Raw genomic sequence first — 20,235 nt, 5'->3', positions numbered from 1 at the left:
TGGATAATAGCTCTATGATGCACCTTGGGGTCTTTAGATTACATTGAACGTATTAAATAAATACAAATCCTTCTTGTTGTAAATGCACGCACGTTCTAACACGCTCTTTGAACTGACCTCTGCTACATTATCTGGACCGCCAAGTTCATCTATTAATTCATCCAGCGTGTTGGGAGGCAGATCCTCAGCAAGCCTCTCTAGCTTTTCAAGCAACTCTCGTTTCATTTGCTGAGCTCGTTCCACTGCATCCTGGCTGGCTACGATACTATGGCTGCTGTTACCTGAATTTTAATTAGAGCACAGAGAGGAAGAAAAAATTAAGTCACATTGGTAAGGGACTTGACATTTTCAGATTTAAAAATCCCTAGTCTAAATCTCAGTGCCAGAATAAGGATACAAAGTACATGCATGAATACAGTCTTATTTCTACTTAAATGTTGAACATTTGTATGAAATGTAATTTCAATTCTTAACTATGGCTGAATACTTTTACATTTCCAAAATTTGTACCTGAAGGGAGTGCATTATTTGTTGTGCTGCTGACTGTGCTCGTGGAGAAGCTAGGCTTTTTTGATCCAAGGCCAGATGCTAGTAAGGCACTCTGGATAGAATCTGGATCAATACTTTTCTTCTTCTTTTTCTTGTCTTTATCCTTCTTGCGGTCCTTCCTCACTAACCAAGGATCTGATTGAAACAGCAAAAAGAATAAAATGATAAACAGAAATTGAGCATACTTTAAATAAGAAATTTAACTACCTGTGGATCTCATGGCAGCTGATTTAAATATCACACTAAACTATTCTGTACTTAAGTAACCTCACCACTCAATTTCTCCACATAGTTAGGAAACCATAAGACATCGCAACAGAATTAGGCCACATGGCGCATCAAATCTGCTCCGCCATTCAATCATGGCTGATACTTTTCTCATCACCATTCTCCTGCCCGTTCCCCATAACCCCTTATTAATCAAGAATCTATCTATCTCGGTCTTAAAGACACTCAATGACCTGGCCTTCACAGTCTTTTTTAGGCAAAGAGTTCCACAGATTCACCACTCTTTGGCTGAAGAAATTATTCCTCAACTCTGTTCTAAAGGATCTTCCCTTCAGCTTGTGTCCTCTGGTTCTAGTTTTTCCTACTAGTGGAAACATCCTCTCCACATCCACTCTATCGAGGCCTCGCAGTATCCTATAAGTTTCAATAAGATCCCCCCTCATCCTTCTAAATCCAACAAGTACAAACCCAACCATTCCTCATACAAGCAGCTCTTCATTCCAGGGGTCATTCTTGTGAACTCCTCTGGACTCTTTCAAAGGGCCAGCACATCCTTTCTTAGATATGGAGCCCAAAACTGCTCACAATACTCCAAATGGAGTCTGACCAGAGCCTTATACAGCCTCAAAAGTACATCCCTGCTCTTGTATTCTAGCCCCCTCAACATGAATGCTAACATTGCATTTGCCTTCCTAACTGCCAATTGAACCTATACATTAACCTTGAGAATCTAGAACAAGGACTTCCAAGTCCCTTTGTTTCTCGGATTTCTTAAATATTTTCCCGTTTATAAAAGTCTGTGCCTCCATTCCTCTTTCTAAAATGCATAACCTCACACTTTTCTACATTGTATTCCATCTGCCACTTCTTTGTCCGTTCTCTTAACTTGTCCAAGTCCTTCTGCAGCCCCCTGCTTCCTCAATACTACCTGTCCCTCTAAATACATACCTTTGTATCATCTGCCATCCTGTAAAAGATCCCTTTATCCTCACTTTCTGCCTTCTGCCAGTCAGCCAGTCCTTGCTCCATGCCAGGATCTTACCCTTAACACCATGGGCTCTTAACTTTAACTGTCTCCTCTGCAGCATCTTGTCAAAGGCCTTCTGGAAATCTAAATACATCATGTCCACTGGTTCACCTTTATCTAACTTCCTTGTTACTTCCTCAAAGAACTCTAAACAGATTTGTCAGACATGACCTCCCTTGACAAAGCCATACTGACTCAGTCTTACTTTATCATGCACTTCCAAGTACTCTGTGATCTCAGCTTTAGTAAAGGACTCTCAAATCTTGCCAAAGTCAGGCTAACCGGCCTATAATTTCCCATCTGCTGCCTCCTTCCCATCTTAAACAGCGGTGTCACTTTAGCTACTTCCCAGTCCTCTGGTACCCAAGCTGCCTCCAGCGACTCCTGAAAGATCACCACTAATGCCTCCACAATTTCCTCAGCTATCTCTTTTACATCCCTAGGGTGTGGTCCATCCAGTCTAGGTGATTTATCGACCTTCAGACCTTGGTTTCCCCAGAACTTTCTCCTTAGGTGATGGCCACTACACTCATCTGTGCCCGATTCTCCTGCAGCTCTGGAATCCCAATGGTGTCTTCCACTGTGAAGACTGATGCAAATTATTCAGTTCCTCTGCCATTGCTTTCTTTATTATTGCTTCTCCAGCCTCATTTTCCAGTGGTTCAATGGCTTTTTTTTTGCCTCTTTTACCTTTTATATTAAAAAAATTTTTCCTATCTTCTTTTAAGTTACTAGTTAGCTTACACTCATTTCATCTTCTCCCCCCCGTTATTGCTTCTTTAGTTGTCCTCTGCTCACTTTTAAAGGCTTCCCACTAATCTTTGCCACTTTATACACTTTTTCTTTTGCTTTTATGCTGTCTTTGATTTCCCCCATCAGCCACAATGCCTCATCCCCCCCTCAGCATGTTTCCTCCTCCTTGGGATGAATTTCTGTTATGCCTTCAGAGTGTAACTCAAAAATTCCTGCCATTGCCATTCCTTCCCTGCTAGGCTCCCTTTCCAATCAACTCTGGCCAGCTCCTCCCTCATGCCTTTGTAGTTACCTTTAATTGTAATACCGTTACATCTGACTCCAGCTTCTCCCTCTCAAACTGCAAGGTAAATTTTATCATAATGTGGTCGCTGCTTCTTAAGAGTCCCTTCACCCTCAACCCCCTAATAAAGTCTGCCTCACTACACATCACCAAATCCAGAATTGCCTGTTCTCTAGAAGGCACTGTCACGAGCTGCTCTAAAACACTCAAATATTCCACAAATTCCTTTACTTGGGATCCACTACCTACCTGATTTTCCCAATCCACCTGCATATTGAAGACCCCATGATTCTTGTAACATTACCTTTTTTATATGCCTTTTCTATCTCCTGATTTATTTTCTGTCCCACATCCTGATTACTACTATGGAGCCTGGACATAACTCCCATCAGGGTCTTTTTACCTTTGCTATTCCTTAACTCTACCCAGAGATTCTAAACCTTCTAATCCTATATCACTACTTGCTATCGATTTAACTTCATTCTTCACTAACAATGCAACTTCGCCCCCTTTGCCCATCTGCCTGTCCTTCCGATTTCAACATGCGCAACAAGCTCATTTACCTTGTTCTGTATACTGTGTGTGTTTAGGTACAATACCCTCAGTCCTGCATTGACCATCTCCCTTCTCATATTTGTCACCTTTTTTGATTTGAGATTAGACTCATGTCACTTTCTATACTCTGCTTTATTACGTGGTTTAGAAATTTTACTAACTTCTCCTGAGCCCTCAGCTCCATTAACCTGCACTTTTACCCTCTCCTTTAACTTTGATTTCCTAATTCTTCAACTGAACCTTCCCCACCACTATCTAGTTTAAAGCTCTATCTGCAAAGGTAGGGTTAAGGGATTTTTATTTGTATGGATGAATATAAAAAGCAAGTGGGTTTAATTTATCATTTCTGTGCCTGGAAGGAAAGTGTAGTTAGATTTCATGCTGGAGAAAAGGCGTTTGTTTGCATGGGGGTTGGTTTCAGTTCCAGCTGAGATTCTATTGTGCTGAGAGCGCTGCAGCATGAAAAAAAGTAGCACACGTTTCTTAGCAGCTAGAAGCTCTCCGGAGCAGATGTTTAAAAAGCTGCAAAATCCAGCATCACATGAGCATACTTGCTTTTTTATGTGAAGTCTAGAAAGATGTGTGTTTGTTGGATGTTGCTTGTCTTGGAACATCATAACTAGCTGTTAAGGTTTATATCATGTTGATTCCTGTAAGTAGTAAAAGTTAAGCTTTTTTCTCACGTTAACTGTATTCTTAGATAAATTTTGTTTGATAAAAGCTTCCAGTGGGTCACTTGAATAATGTCTGGAGTTAAATACAGTTGCTCACCTGTGCCAAACTCAAATGTAAAAATGGGTCCAGGCTATCTTCATAAAACACCTTGGAGTTTTAAGGGGGAGCAGGGGAAGAGGGGGATTCTGTGGAAAAATCCACAAACATACTTGGTGTGGGTTCGGTGAATTTGCCATGGTAAATGCACAGGATTGCAGGCAAAGGGTAGAGGTGCCAGCCTGGGTATGGTGCTCTTTTGGAGAGTTTATGCAGGCTCAAATAGCTAAATGGCCTCTTTCTGCACTGTAAGGGTTCTATGATTGACTGCAGTCATCTTGCATTTGTCAAAAGGATGGTGAGCAAAGGGACTGTGCTAATGTGACCACTAACTTCAATTATACTGTGTCATTCATGTTAATGTTAAAATGTGTGTTTTTGTTAAGCTAAAGTGTATTGTAGTATAATCTATTTTAATTAATGTTCTTGTTGTTAAAGCTAATTTGTGGTCATGTGACTGTTCCTCCACACTGAAAACTGTAAAAAAAAAATTACATTCTTTTGAGCCAGAGTTCCATTCTGGGATCTTCCCATCCAGTTATATCAACTGACATTATAACACAACCATGGCATCCAATTAATCTTGCTACAAAGAGATTTCACTATATTTCTTTGTCACCCTCAGTATATTGACGTCCAAATGATTCCTTTTTACCCTTACCCTCCAATCCAGAAGAAGCGCCATGGTACTCTTACCAGCACACCACCTTCCCAACTCTCATGCTGGTCATCCATCCACAATAACACCACCTTAGTTGGTATAAAGTTTTGGTTACTTTACTCATGATACAAACTCAAATTCTTCCCTCCAGCACAACCCATCTTCTTTCCATCTCTATGGGACAAGAAGTCTATATTTCTCAGTATCAGAGATGAATCTAACCTGTTCACTATCCTGCGGCATCACGAGCCTTTACACTTCCCAGAACATACTCGAGCTTCTCACAGAGAAACTAACTTTCAGAACTCTCACCAATTCCTTTGATATCCTTAATCTCAAAGAAAGCAACTGTTGTATCTCAAACATTGATCTCCATTTTTTCTTTTGAAAATTGCATCACTGCACAAAAGAAACACACCCCAAGGGCCAGTCTTCTCCAATTACCCCACTCAACCTGGAGCTGAATTTTGATCCTATATCCAATCCCTCAGCAAGACCACAATTTGCACAATAAAACCAATCTCTGTATTATGACCTGCCTACCATGCTCCTTCCCAACTTGTGCATCAGCAATAACTCCCATTTCACCACAAATATCTTCAACAACAAAGCAACCCACAACTTCAGACCATACCTGAAGTTGCACACCACATTTAAACATCAGCTCACACCTTTTAATTGTCAGAGCCTAGCTATAGGATCCTCCTCTCCATCCTAGACACCAATTGTGGTGGCAGTCTGCAGCTATGAAGCCAATTTAGAATTCCCCCTTGTACCTAAATCCAATCTAATATATCTCTCATCATCAAAAGCCTCAAAATGTATTCTTCACTCCTCTGATCTACTCCCTAACTGACAAATTCCTGTTCAGGATCAAAGTTGCTCCACCTCCTATGGAACATTCTGGGATATTGTTTGATTATAACAAAGATACTATGCAAGTTGTCTACTACATGGTTTAAAATTCTGTTGTCCAGTGTTAAGTCCTCACTGTGCTGAATGCAGTGAATTATAACAGGGATAACACTGAATTTTGCTTGCATTTTCTTGACCATCAGAAAATTACGTTTGTCGCTTTCAATGACTTACCATCTTCTTCATCAGAAGATTCATCTCTGAAAGGGTTAAAGTCATCATCACCAGAACTGACGGAATGAAAACTTTCTTCATCACTGCCTTCACTTTCAGATACTTCAGATTCGCTCTCTGAAGAGCTGCTCCCAGCAAGACCTTTGCTTTTGCGGGGCTTTTTTGCTTCCCTTTTGTCCTCGTTAGCTTAAAAACAAAATTTACAAGGTTCCCCTATCAAAAAACTACTTCCTGAATTCACATGCATATAGTTATAGAAAGCTGCAAATGAAGGTAATCCTGAACAAAAATGCCCAGCGTGCTTCAGGTAGACACAAAGTAAACAGGTGCTCAGTCAAAAAAAAAAGGAAAGACAAGGATTTTACCCATGTTTGGATCACAATAACGGCTTAGAAGAGATCAGCATTGTTGGAAAAAAATTTCAAGTATTAGAGTCAAGGCTTCTGAAGACCCTGAAATAATAGGCTGAGGGGAGGCAATATAATTCTAAAGGAGTGAAGTGTTTAGAAATAGGAAGGGTGGACAGGTAGAAGAGGTAGGACTGATGGAGAATACAGAAGATGAGGCCAAGTCATGGAGAAATTTAGAGAGAAGGCATGAAATTTCACAGTATTTGGGACAGGAAGTCTGCATCAACTAGCACAAAGGCAGAACAAATGTTGCTTTAGGAGAGAGAGAGGTTTACTCATTTTCATTCAGCATATCCAGCAGAAGAAATGAACCAAAGAGGCAAACCAGCACCATCAGCTCCACATTGAAGGAGAAACATAACTTTGACATAACTGTGGGCCAATCTCCTGCACAGAGCTGACAGAGGTCAAAGAATAATCTTTATCTTTCTCTCCTGCTCATGAACGCATATGGCTTGTAACTGGGGAAGACAAAGCAAGTGATTGAGGAACATTTAATTCACAAGTTTAGGCCTGGAATAGCAAGAAAATATATTTTCGTTCACTTTAAAGTTTATTTATTAGTCACAAGTAAGGCTTACATTAACACTGCAATGAAGCTACTGTGAAATTCCCCTAGAAGGCACAGTCCAGTGCCTGTTCAGGTCAACGAACCTAACCAGCACATCTTTCAAAATGTGGGAGAAAACCAGAGACCTGGAGGAAATCCAGGGGGAGATCTTAATCAGTTAGGGAAGTGGCCCAAGGATTGGCAAATGGATTTCAGTACATTGTGAGGTGTTGCATTTTGGAAAAATCAAACCAGGAAAGGACTTATACATTGAACTGTAAGGCCCTGGGAAGTGTTGAGGAACAGAGGGACATAAGAATACAAGTACATAATTCATTGAAAGCAACATCAGATAGATAGGGTGAATGAGTTTAGCACACTGGCTTTCATCAGTCAGGGTATTACATTATAATTGCTTAAGTTGGCGATGAGGCTACACTTGGGAGTATTGTGTACAAGTGAGGGAATTGGTGGATTTCATTTTGGCTTACATTTCTATCTTGCACTGCTGATGCTTTTAACTTATTCTAAAGACAGAAGCATATACATGGATTATCAATGAGGTTACAGTCAGAATGCAAAAGGAATTCCAAGTCATGATTTCCAGGCCACACTATTACTCAACTAGAAAATAGATATGACGTTTGCTTATGCAAAGATGAACTCAAGTACAAAGTCTATAAAATTTGTAATCTCAATTGTGTGAGAGAGATATATAGATCCAGTTTACATAGCAATGACGAAAGATCATCGTTTATGCTTTGGCTGGCAGCCACACAGTAGAAAGTGCTCGTTGGTGACAATTAGCAACATGAATAAAGAAAATTTGTACCTTTTCTCTTTTTTCCTTTGCTCTGTCTTGATGGGCTGTCCATGGGAGAGTCATGATTGCTGGACACGCTCATATCTATCCCCAACAAACTGTACAGCTTCTTTCTGTCAGGTGCTGGGAAGTGTTTCTCAACTAAAGACTGTAGGACTCCCCTGAAGTGATTACAACAGTTCTTTAAGTTACACAGTCAACTGCTGTTCATGCCAAGAACTGTCAATTTTACACCAAATATTAAATAGTTAACACACATGAATAAAATAAGTCATTTTCACAGAATTAAACAATTGTCCTACATTCTTCAATCTGAACAGATTTTAAACTTCCTCCGACCACAACTGTTTCTATAGGCGTTATTAGTTCCACTACTATTGTGCACATTACAGCTTTTAGCAAGTTGACAAGCTGTCTGTCTTCAGGTCTGAATCCCATTCTATCTTAATCCATGCACTTTCAAGAGGGACTTAACGAACAATGATCAGGGCTGGATACATTCAATAACTGTTACCGCCCCGTGGACTAACAAGAGCATCAACAATTACCTGGGCTGAGAACAGAAAACTCAGTACAGATCAAATACAGATCTTTCCTGGTCAGTATGATTGACTGATCAGTCAGGGAGTCAGCCTCACCTACATTTTAAGAGTACATAAACAAAACACATTTATATACTTCATGCCACCAACAGAAGACATATTGATTAATGATCAACTTCATGGATCTTCTGTTTAGAACCCGAAGTACCAGAAGATTTTTCTAACATTGTACAGAAATTGGTTCCCACATATCTGTCAACAGTTAAGTAACTTTTGAAAAAGTACTGCATGGCTGGCAAGTGTTTTGGGACATCCTGAAATTGAGAAAGTCTTGAATAAATACATCTTTCTTTTTAAAATCTTTTTTCAATAGTGCATGTTCAAATGATAAGCCTCGAGTGGTTACGTTGATTCATGGACTACAGTGAACCCCAAATTTTCCCATGTATAGCATCAGGGAATCTTAGAATATGGCTTTAATATGTAAAATGGCATGTTTTTGTAAAACCATTGGTGCAGTTTGCTTACAGTAATAGTTAGCAATACTTAAAACTATATACAGCATTCATAAATTGTCCAAACAAATCACAACAATCCAGCATGGACATACAACATTCTAATGCTGACACAGGCCAATGAAAAACATTTCAAAAGGATCTTTTCATGCAAAAAGATTCAAACAATAAACTGTACGGTGGATGGTTTTTAAAATTCTTCCTTACATTTATATGCCTGCTGTTTCTTCAGAACTTTTATAAAACATGCATTTATATAGATACAGCCTGATGACATCTGGAAATCCTGAAGGGCTTCCCAGCTAATTAATAAAGCAAACACAGAAGCAATAAACTTAGTCCTCAACCCTTCAGACAAAGTTTTCCTTCCTTGTATTAGTAATTGACATATTGAAGCAAATGCAGCAAACAAGTGACATGCTAGTTGACAATGACTGCAGAATAAAATTTCAATACAATTAACTCCTACATATTCAATTCGGAGTACTTGAGTTTCTTCAATTTAAAGAGTTGAGGTTTTGAATTCTTTAAATCAAAATTAATACAGCTATTGATGGCTTTTAAAAATGATTAAAATTTACAATTGTGGACAGTTGTACCAGGTAAACTTACTTAGCAGTTGAAACAAAATCATTCAGTTCACCACCACCTTCCTCCAGGGCTTCAAGGGTTCTTGCTTCTCCAGTTGATTGTAGACCAATGACTACACACTAGAAACAATTCCAAAATAAAGCTATTAGAAAAGATTACATTTTACTTGACAGCTGTCTGTACAATTCCCCATTTAATTTTTGATGAATGCATTCTCACAAGGTTTCAATGCTAGGGAATGGAAATCCATTTTTGTGACTGTCAGTATTCAGTCAGGTACAGCACAAATTCACTCATTATTAAAGTTCTCGTAACTTCAGCCCAATATTCTTTAATCCCAGTTCAAAACAGCACTGATTTCTTTCCCATTGTTCACGGTAGCTACATGCAATCTTCAGATACAAGAATGTTAACATTCAATTTTTTTTGCTGTAATTTCACATTTACCACCCAACTCCTTGCATCCAAGGCATTTAAAATGAACAAGAGATGTTTGCCCATAATTCAGTATTAGATTCAAATACATAACAAGACAATGGAGATGGCCATCGACTTCAGAAGGCATAGTGGAAGATATGCCCCTGTCTACATCAATGGTAACAAAGTAAAAATGGTCGAGAGCTTCAAGTTTTTACGTGTCCAGATCACCAACAACCTACCCTGGCCCCCCATGCCAACGCTAAGAAAGTCCATCGCCTCTACTTTCCCAGAAGACCAAGGAAATTTGGCATGTCCACTACAACTTTTACAGACGCACCATATAAAGCATTCTTTCAGGTTGTACCACATCTTGGTATGGCTCCTGCTCTGTCCAAGATCGCAAGAAACTCAAGGATTGTGAATGAAGCCCAGGCCATCATGCAAACCAGCCCCCATCTGCTGACTGTCTATACTGCCCGCTGCCTCGGCACAGTGGCCAGCATAATTAAGGACCCCACGCACCCTAGACAGACATTCTTTCTTCCACCTTCTTCCGTTGGGAAAAAGCTATAATAGTCCGAGGACATGTACCAACCGACTCAAGAACAGCTTCTTTCCTGCTGCCATCAGACTTTTGAACGGACTTACCTTGCATTAAGTTGATCTTTCTCTACACTCTAGTTATGACTATAACATTACATTCTGCACTCTCTCGTTTCCTTCTCTATGAATGGTATGCTTTGTCTGCATAGCATGCAAGAAACAATGCTTTTCACTATATACCAATACTGTGACAATAATAAATCAAATCAGAAGACATCTGGCAAAAATAGGAGTGCATAAGCAGCATTAGCAAACTGTTAGTGTCATTTTAAGTAGTGTTCTTAAGCGTTTCACCTATGCAATTGTATTACTGGCATCTACTGAGGGTTCTGAGCACATGCAGGCTTTTAGTTTGCCTAAGCGTGTTCTGCAAGCAAGATCTGTATACTTGTTGCTCTTGATTTCAGTTACTGTTCTGTTGAGTTACTGTTATTAAAATTTTATTATACAAATACGATCCTTCTTTTAAACAGCTCACCTGATTACCTTTATTGTAATCTCAAGTCACCACAATAACAAAACAAAAGGGCTATGCTATTACCATGTCCTAGGTGAAATGTCACTGCATTTATACAAGTACCTTCCACAACATCAGGACATCCCAAAGTGCTCTACAGTCAATTAAGTGTTTCTGAACTGTAATTGCAACGTCTGTCAATTTGTGCACAGTAAATTCCCATGAACAGCAATACAAAACGACCACATTGTTTAAGTAAAATGGTTGAGATAATGATTGGCCAAGAAACTGGACAGAACTCCCCCCTCTTGGTAATCAGGTGAGCTCTTCTTTGAATGGTGCTATGGCTCCACTCGCTGGAGCTGGATTTGAATGGTGGATGCACTACCAATGAGCCACAACTGACAACTACACTAAGTCAAATTAATAAGACCCAAGACAATGAATCAGACAATTCTCCTGAACGAGAGGTATTATTGTCTCTAAATTCTAGGAAGACCAACACTCTAAAACATATTGCATCAAAGCCGAGTTATAAGAACATAAGAACATAAGAAATAGGAGCAGGAGTAGGCCATCTAGCCCTTCGAGCCTGCCCCGCCATTCAATAAGATCATGGCTGATCTGTTGAGGCTCAGTTCCACTTTCCCGCCCTCTCCCCATAACCCTTAATCCCCTCTCTTATCAAAAACCCATCAACCCGCTTCTTAAAAATATTTAGCAAGGCAGCCTCCACCACTTCAACGGGCAGAGAATTCCAGAGATTCACCACCCTTTGAGTGAAGAAGTTCCTCCTCAACTCCGTTCTAAACCGCCTCCCCTTTATCTTGAGGCTGTGCCCCCTAGTCCTACTGTCTTTTTTGAGCGGGAAGAGTCTCTCCACCTCTATCCTATCCATCCCATTCATCATCTTATACGTCTCAATGAGATCTCCCCTCATTCTTCTAAACTCTAGCGAGTACAAGCCTAGTTTATTCAGCCTCTCCTCATAGCTCAACCCCCTCAACTCCGGTATCAGCCTAGTAAACCTCCTCTGCACTCCCTCCAGGGCCAAAATATCCTTGCACAGGTGCGGCGCCCAAAACTGCACACAGTACTCCAGCTGCGGCCTCACCAATGCCCTATACAGCTGCAGCAAGACCTCCCTACTTTTATATTCAATCCCCCTCGCTATGAAGGCCAGCATCCCATTCGCCTTCCTGACCACCTGCTGCACCTACAAGCTGGGTTTTTGCGACTCATGCACAAGGGCCCCGAGGTCCCTCTGCACCGTCGCCTGCTGCAGTTTTTCGCCACGTAAATAATAGTCCTTCCTACCATTCTTCCTACCAAAGTGGACCACCTCACACTTGCCAACATTAAATTCCATTTGCCATTTCCTGGCCCATTCGCCCAGCCTATCTAGATCCTTCTGCAGACTCTCCACACCCTCCGCACAATTTGCCTTTCCCCCAGTCTTGGTGTCATCAGCAAATTTCGACACCCTGCACTCGGTTCCCTCCTCCAGATCATCTATATAAATGGTAAATAGCTGAGGCCCCAGCACCGACCCCTGGGGCACCCCACTTTTCATTCAAAATTTTCTCAAGCAAGACACACATAGAACATTGTGAATTGACCCTTAGTCCAAGAACTGACATCCGATCAATTTCACCTTTATAAAGTAACACAATCTGCCTGGTGCAAAAAAAACCCAGAGTTGTGCACGGATCAGAAAATTGGAGCAACGAATGCTGAACACAGTTACAGCACAAAACATCTCAAAGTCCATCGGATATCAAGTAACTAAAGGAAGTCAGGCATCACAGCCACTGCAGTGCTAGTATCCAGTGTCAAACTTGGAGGACACCAAGAGGGAGCGTAAGACGAAGTGCTGCTACCAATACAGCCTTGCCAAATACAGGCATGGGATAGATTTGATTGAAAAGACCCCTCAGTCAGAACACTGTCTGACGAGGGCACAATAGTCAGCTCTTGACTCTGCTGCGGAGAGTATGCAAGATGAAATCCAGAACCGAGGTCAGAATGACAAGGCCCTGCAATATTCTAAAGGCACAAGTACACGAATATTACAGTTCTGAATTATGCCACCTTTTATCCGGAAAAAGGCAAATAACTTGTATAAACTTTGAAACAGTGATCCATCATTGGAGCCAATTACAGTGGGCACAGCATAACCCAACTCAGGCTTCCAGAACTGCGAATTCTTGTGGAATCATCAAAATAAATCACCAGGTCTATAGTGGCAGTTGTAAGACTGTCACAGAATAGCTATATAAATTCTTCAAAACAAGGAGCAACATGCCATAGAGAAGGCAAATTAAAAGTGATCAGCCACAATAAACTCAAGCACAGTAAACCCAAGTTACCATGAAGAACTTTATGGAACCGAAGGCATTTATACCACAAATGTGTTTATGCTGGTTTTGCTGATAAGTCCCAAACTAATCATCTTACTTCACATCCCACCATGACTTGTTTCTACTGATTTTTTTTCTCATTGATGATCAGAAATTTCTGATCCAAAATGTAAGTGTCTTGGAAATATTATCTTTAGCTCATCATTTCTACCAATCTTTGTTAGTCTCATCTTCCCATTAATTTCCTATCACCAAATGAGCTTAAACCCAATTGATCATCCCTATGTAAAAACTGCTGTAAAGTTCCTTTATTAGCTTAATCCCTCTATTTATTTCTCTTCACCAAGGTTTAGAATTAATCGTCACCAACTGAGACTGGATAAACGTGGGCCCCTTCAACATCAAATTTAAAGCTCAAGTTAATCTCTACTCAATTATCTTTACACCTGTAGCCCTATATGCTACCTGATCTATTGGCGAATTCACCCTCTCGTAAATGCACTCTGACCCAAATACAAATCGCTTCATCAAATAAATACCTTTTAATTTCAATAATTATCCTAATTACTACCAATAATATATTCCAACTATTTATTGGGTGGGAGAGTGTTGGAATTGTGTCCTTTCTTATCGGTTGATAATATAGTCGAGCATATGCCAACACTGCAGCCCAACAAACCGTTATTTATTATCAAATTAGTGATATTGGGTTAATCCTAAGCATTAGTGGGTAAAAGACACTGAAGTGTTTGATCAGCTATGATCATATTGAATGGCAGGTCAGGTTTGACAGGTTGAATGGCCTACTTCTGTTTTGAAAAACAGAAAATGCAGGAATTACTCACATCAGGCATCATCTTTTTGTGGTGTGAGAAGTAGTTGATGCCCTCCCTTCAGATCGATGGTACAGTTCAGCAAGAGAACAAAGTAGAGAGTATAGGGTCACATTTTTGGACTGATAGAGGAGTTCTATGAAGCCATCATGATATCTGCATTTGGTCTCCTCAATGTAGAGGAAAAAGCATTGTGAGCAGTAAATATAGTATACCAAGGTGAAAGTAGTACAAAATTCACCTAGAAGGAGTCTTTGGGGCCTGGAATGGGAGGACAAGCTCTTGCAGCATTGAAGTTCAGCACAAGCTGGAGGAACAGCACTTCATTGGTTAAGCACTTTACTGGCCTCCAGCTGAACATTAAGTTCAACGATTTCAAATTGTAACCTCTGACCCCATTTTGTTTCCTGTGCAGATAATTAGGTTTATAAGATATTTAAGATGGAGATAAGCAGTCAGGAAAGGCTTGGAAGAAACAGAGGACAAAACATAACCAGATTGCTGAGAAGAGCCTGCCAAAAGGAAAAAAAACATTAAGGGGCCAGTGCTATTGATCTCTGCTAGCTGTGGACTGCCACACAATTGGCCTCTACAATCGCAACAGACGATTTTCAATATTAAAGTCACATACACCCCAGGCACAGTTTATCAGCTCCTGAGGTGGATAATAATAAAGATAGTTTTGTTTTGGAATGCTTTCTTTAAAAGGGGGTCATATGAATATTCTGAAGTCTAAAGTAGTTTGCTTGTTTGGCAATAAAGTTGGCCCAGATTGTCTCACTGGGAAGTTGCAAAGTGGCTACACTTGGAGACAATGGCAGCAGCCTGTGTGCCAAATAGTGAATAGAGAGAGCCCCAACTTCAAAGACAGGCATTGACAATGTCAGGTTATAAATACTTGTGCTTCACTTCCAAGATAAAATAATTAGCATCTCAAGGATAGCTAAGCTGAATCTCTACCTGGATACAAGGTCCATGTGATTGACATTGCCATTATGATGGATTACGGTGTGAAGGATACAGAGGAAGTCACCATGATATAGGTTATAGGTTTTTCTAAAATATCTTGGATAGATTAGGCTGTTAGAATCCAGAAGAGAGGGAGAGCTGGTATAGGCTGAAATTTTCTATGGTTTACCATGCAGGAATGAAGGTGAGAGGTCATGCTGGAATGGAAAGATCAAATTTATGAATGGAGGATTTGCCAAGCTTTAGCTAGAGCTAGAAGTCTCCTGCTTGGTCCCAAAATGTAACTCTCTCTCTCCACAGATATTGCCTGACCTGCTGAACATTTTGTTTTTGTTTCCAATTTTCAGTATCCAGCAATTTACTTTCCTGTTGGCAATCTACTAACATTTGATGAACTTCATATCCGTTATCTTTCATCCACTTATGCTGAACTGGTTTCCTCTTAGAACGGTGTTTGCTGTTTGCCTCAGAATATGGAACTCGCTACCAGAAGTTAACTATCCTCTGGGTAAAAAGGTTCTTCCCAAATTCCCTATAGGATTTATTAATGAGCATCTATATTTAGTGTTCCTGATTCCATTCTATACATTGATCATGCCATATAAATAAAGGATTTCCTGACACAAGTCCTTTTAGCTTGAACACATGTCCCATTACCTTTCCATTTTTGATCTCTTCTCGGGCAAGTTGCACAATTCTTCTAACTTTGGATGCGATGCAGAGATATTTGAAAAATCTCTGATGTGCCGACCAGAACTGTCCCCACATGGACTTCTTCATCCGTTGCTCTGCATCAATCAGCTCTGCTGACATTTGAAATTTCTCCCTGGCCTCCACCCACTGTAAAGGCAAAAAGAAAACAGCTCTCACATCTGGTCTTATACAACTCAAGACAGTTTCATTCCAGGAACAAAAAATTGCTTATCTAACCATAATATTCTCACAACAGATATGGTAGAATATTTTAAACTTATCAATGAAAACGTATCTTCAGAAAGGTTATTGGAACATAATGATTTGTCAGTAACTCCTGACAGACATATCATTTAAAAGAAAATTGCATTAATACTGGAAGATATGAAAGGATACAGAGATAGAACAGACTGTAATTAAAACAACCTACTTTACACAAAAAAATGAATGCCGCCTAATTAATTTCACCAGTGCCATTAAATCACAAACTTTACGATTTAAGGGTAGTGAAAAAAGGATTGAAAAATGAAATTTTCAATCAATTTTCTGCCTCCCTCCTCCCCCAAAGGTACCTTGTTCATTGTAGTCATTAATGAATGTTTCTAGACAGGGGACTACTCAAAGTCAGTTAAACTCAACATGTGGACGACTTAGAGGTACAAATCTGGCAAACACTTTTCTCCTTGAGGGACTTCAAGGCCAAATATAGACTGCTGCTCAGGTTAACTTGGTACAAACCACAAATTAAAGCTCGGGAATTGTTGATCTGAAATGCTCAGGTCGAGCAACTGAGAAATTATGTGAAGTGAAGGTTACAGGCCCCAGCCAAGGGAAACAGTACAGGCAGGACTGAGCGTGCTGGTCTGAGGTGTCATTGTTCAAGAAAGCAGTTAAACTGCCCTAACACGGCTATAAAATATTCTGTAACACTATTCAAAAAGCTAGGAAATTCTCCTGGATGCCTCAGGAATCACAGAAAATATTTCTACTCATCAAATTGCTGTTCAATGGAGCCTGCTGTGCATCAAACAGTTGCTACATTTCTCACAATGTTTACACCACGCAAGTGCTTCATTGGCTGCAGAGCGTTTTGGAAAGGCCTGAGATTGCAAAAATGCTATACCAAGTCTTTCCATTTAGCACAATCTACAGTTTTGATGAATTACCTTTTGATTTACATAGAACTTTCTCTCAGAAAGCTAAATATGTAGGAAAACAATACTTTTTAATATCAGCAAAAGCAGATATTTGGGCTAAATTTCATACTCCAGGTCTTAATTCTTTTATTACTTACTATCAGCTTTTCTCCCTACAGTAAGGCTAGTAGCTAGCTGGTGCCACTGTACCTCAAGTGCACTTGACCACTGACTCCTCATACACACTCGAGCAACCTACTGCTGCAGCATCATTTCCTCAGCTTCCTCAAAATAGAGCAGGGGTTTACAACCATGTATGGAAACTACTGACGCGGTCAAGGTCTAAAATCAATGCCAACTAAATGGAGTTTGAAGTTTAACCTTAAATTTTCAGAACATCCGCTACAGAACCTTGCTTGAAACAAGTGACAACTGTGGGTCACAGCAGTTTCAGTTCCAATTTTCACACATTCAATAAAAAGGATGAAATTTAAACAACTTACCAGTTTAACTGCTTTATTATACATCTTGATGTAATCTTGACTGAGCGGAACTTCTTCAATTTTGAAGGTTACACCAGAAAAGCTCAGTTGTCTTGCTATATACATTCCTCTTAGCTTCATATCCATGGCAACAATTTCCATTGCCCCAACACCTCTGGTTTGTTACAGTAGAAAATAAAATAAATGCAGACATAATTCTAAGCAATTTTACAATAATCACCCTCAAATAGGTGTCTGAAAATCAGCTCTTACATGAGAATACTCTAAATATAGCTAGAATACTGAGAAGAGTATTTTATGATTCAGGATCACACTTGTGATCAGACAGTACTGATCTCACTGGGCAGGAAAATGCATCCATAACATCTATAATCGGGCTGTTCAAACAAGAGCAATGAAATTCTAGAGCTAAATCATTTTCTGGAGGCTTTGCTGTATGAGGGGATTTCCCAAGATTATGAATGCACTGTGAATTGTGCAAAGTATCTGGGGCGCTATGAAGTAGTAGTTACACGGAGCTCTCATCCTAAACAGGGCAAAATAGTGATGCTATTGTACTTAAGATATTGCTATTCAGACATTAGCATGCATTAATTTTACTTATACTGAGTAAAATAACACTACTGGAATTCTGACTAATAAGAATCTCACTGAATCATTTCAGAACTTGAAGGGTTTAAAGAATTACTTGATTCTGTTTCCACAAATTCCAACAGCACAAACCCTTTCCACTTAGGAAATTTGAGATGCCTTAAAATTCTATATTTAAAGCAAACTAAAATCAGTACAGAGATGTTCACATTATGTACAAGTACACAAACTTCTGTAACAATTGAAGGGGAAATTCTTCTGTCGGGGAAAAGTCACATAGCTCAGCGCACTTGACACGTATATAAGGATGTGAGGGGGGACAGGATTCGGTTTACTTTCATTATTGGCACATGCTATATGGCCAACACTAAGGGGGCACAATTTACTGTTCACCATTTGCTCCAGGACATTGAAAGTCAATTATGTAGGCCTTCTTCTCTCAAAAGAATGAACCAGTTGAGTCTGAGATACAAAAATGTTCAAGGTCATTTTCTCGTACTCATATGATAAAGATCACATTTACTCATTCAGTTAGGTTTTAAAATCTGTTATTGTGCTGGGATTTAATTCAATCTCCTTAGAAATTTTGGTCAAATATTGGAGCCATGATGCCAGCATTGGACTGGGGTGGGCACAGTAGGGAGTGGGACCCACCCACAATGGGCAGGTCCATAAGACTCAAAATAGCCTCGCAGGTAGAGGATGTGGTTAAAAAGGTGTATGGTGTACTGGCCTTCATCAATCAAGGGATTGAGTTTAGGAGTCGGGAGATAATGCTGCAGCTTTATAAGACCCTAGTCAGGGCCCACTTGGAGTACTGTGCTCAGTTCTGGTCGCTTCATTACAGGGAGGATGTGGAAGTTATTGAAAGTGTGCAGATTTACAAGGATGTTGCCTGGATTGGGTGGCATGCCTTATGAGGACAGGTTGAGGGAGCTCGGTCTTTTCTCCTTGGAGACACGGACGTGACCTGATAGAGGTGTATAAGATGTTGAGAGGTATTGATCGGTTGGATTCTCAGAGGCTTTTTCCCAGGGCTGAAATGATTGCTACGAGAGGACACAGGTTTAAAGTAATGGGGAGTTGGTACAGGGGAGATGTCAGGGGTAAGTTTTTCACTTAGAGGGTGGTGGGTGCGTGGAATCGGCTGCCGTCGGTGGTGGTGGAGGCAAATTCGATAGGGTCTTTTAAGAGGCTTCTGGATGAGTATATGGGACTTAATAGGACTGAGGGTTATAGGCAAGCCTATTAGTTAGCAATATGATTGGTGCAACTTTTGGGCCAAAAGGCCTGTTTGTGTAGTTTTTTTATGTTCTGTTTTAAAAGTTTCACAACACCAGGTTAAAGTCCAACAGGTTTATTTGGTAGCACAAGCCACAAGCTTTCGGAACGCTGCTCCTTCATCAGGTGAGTGGGAGTTGTGTTCACAAACAGGGCACATAAAGACACAAACTCAATTTACAAAATAGTGGTTGGAATGCAAGTCTTTACAGGTAATCAAGTCTTAAAAGGTACAGACAATGTGAGTGGAGAAAGGGAGAGTTAAGCACAGGTTAAAGAGGTGTGTATTGTCTCCAGTCAGGACAGTTAGCGAGATTTTGCAAGCCCAGGCAATTTGTGGGGGTTACAGAGTGGGTAACAACTTGCCCTGTTTGTGAACACAAGTCCCACTCACCTGATGAAGGAGCAGCGCTCCGAAAGCTTGTGGCGCGTGCCACCAAATAAATCTGGTGTTGTGACACTTCTTACTGTGCAAACATTGGAGAGCTTTCTTTACAAACCCATTAGGAAAATACAAAATGTAATTCACCAAATATTGTACTGATAGTGCAGCTTTTTCTACCTTCTTTCCACAGCCTGAATAAAATCATTGAATTCCTTGAAGGGTGTGCCCTCGCCCCAGATACCAAGTCGATTCATATAAGCCATGTTTCGTGGTTCTGATGCACCTATTTTGAAGAAAGATAGTTTACCTAACTGCATTGGAAAAATTCCGCTTCAACAAAAGACAACTGCTGCATTAATCACCACTGATCATGTCTTGCAGCATGAAATAGTTGTGCAGAACTGTTGAAAGCTTTTCTGTACAAGTTCTGAAGTGTTCAAAGCACAATAGAGGGAGGCAGATGTATTGTTAGTTTACATTTGAATGAAACGTGCCAACTTTCTAATTTTCTTTCACACTCACATGGTCTAGCTGATTTGTTCCTTCCCCGCAAACATTTCCATTTCTGGAGACAGGCTTAACGAATATTCACTTTCAACTCACCAACTCCCACAACTTCCTTGACCACACTCCCCCTCACTCTGCAAGGAACCTGAG

At 40.2% G+C, this 20,235-nt stretch overlaps 1 protein-coding gene across 2 annotated transcripts in view; it reads right to left on the bottom strand.

Moving 5' to 3' along the window:
• Positions 1 to 20,235, bottom strand: part of sbno1 (strawberry notch homolog 1 (Drosophila)) — a 150,871-nt gene that overhangs the window by 72,804 nt on the left and 57,832 nt on the right. For both annotated transcript variants that reach the window (XM_080207934.1, XM_080207935.1), the window contains 8 exons: positions 19,756 to 19,861; positions 17,322 to 17,475; positions 15,647 to 15,829; positions 9,369 to 9,466; positions 7,709 to 7,860; positions 5,917 to 6,102; positions 511 to 684; positions 118 to 281 (listed from right to left, as the gene is read on the bottom strand). In XM_080207934.1, the coding sequence (XP_080064060.1) occupies positions 118 to 281; positions 511 to 684; positions 5,917 to 6,102; positions 7,709 to 7,860; positions 9,369 to 9,466; positions 15,647 to 15,829; positions 17,322 to 17,475; positions 19,756 to 19,861 (1,217 nt within the window). The remainder of the gene's footprint in view (positions 1 to 117; positions 282 to 510; positions 685 to 5,916; positions 6,103 to 7,708; positions 7,861 to 9,368; positions 9,467 to 15,646; positions 15,830 to 17,321; positions 17,476 to 19,755; positions 19,862 to 20,235) is intronic.

Source organism: Carcharhinus amblyrhynchos, chromosome 20 (assembly GCF_965287045.1).
Source record: "Carcharhinus amblyrhynchos chromosome 20, sCarAmb.v2.hapA, whole genome shotgun sequence".
Taxonomy (NCBI): domain Eukaryota; kingdom Metazoa; phylum Chordata; class Chondrichthyes; order Carcharhiniformes; family Carcharhinidae; genus Carcharhinus; species Carcharhinus amblyrhynchos.
Note: the sequence above shows the minus strand (reverse complement) of the source record. Positions and strands in the feature narration are given on the sequence as shown.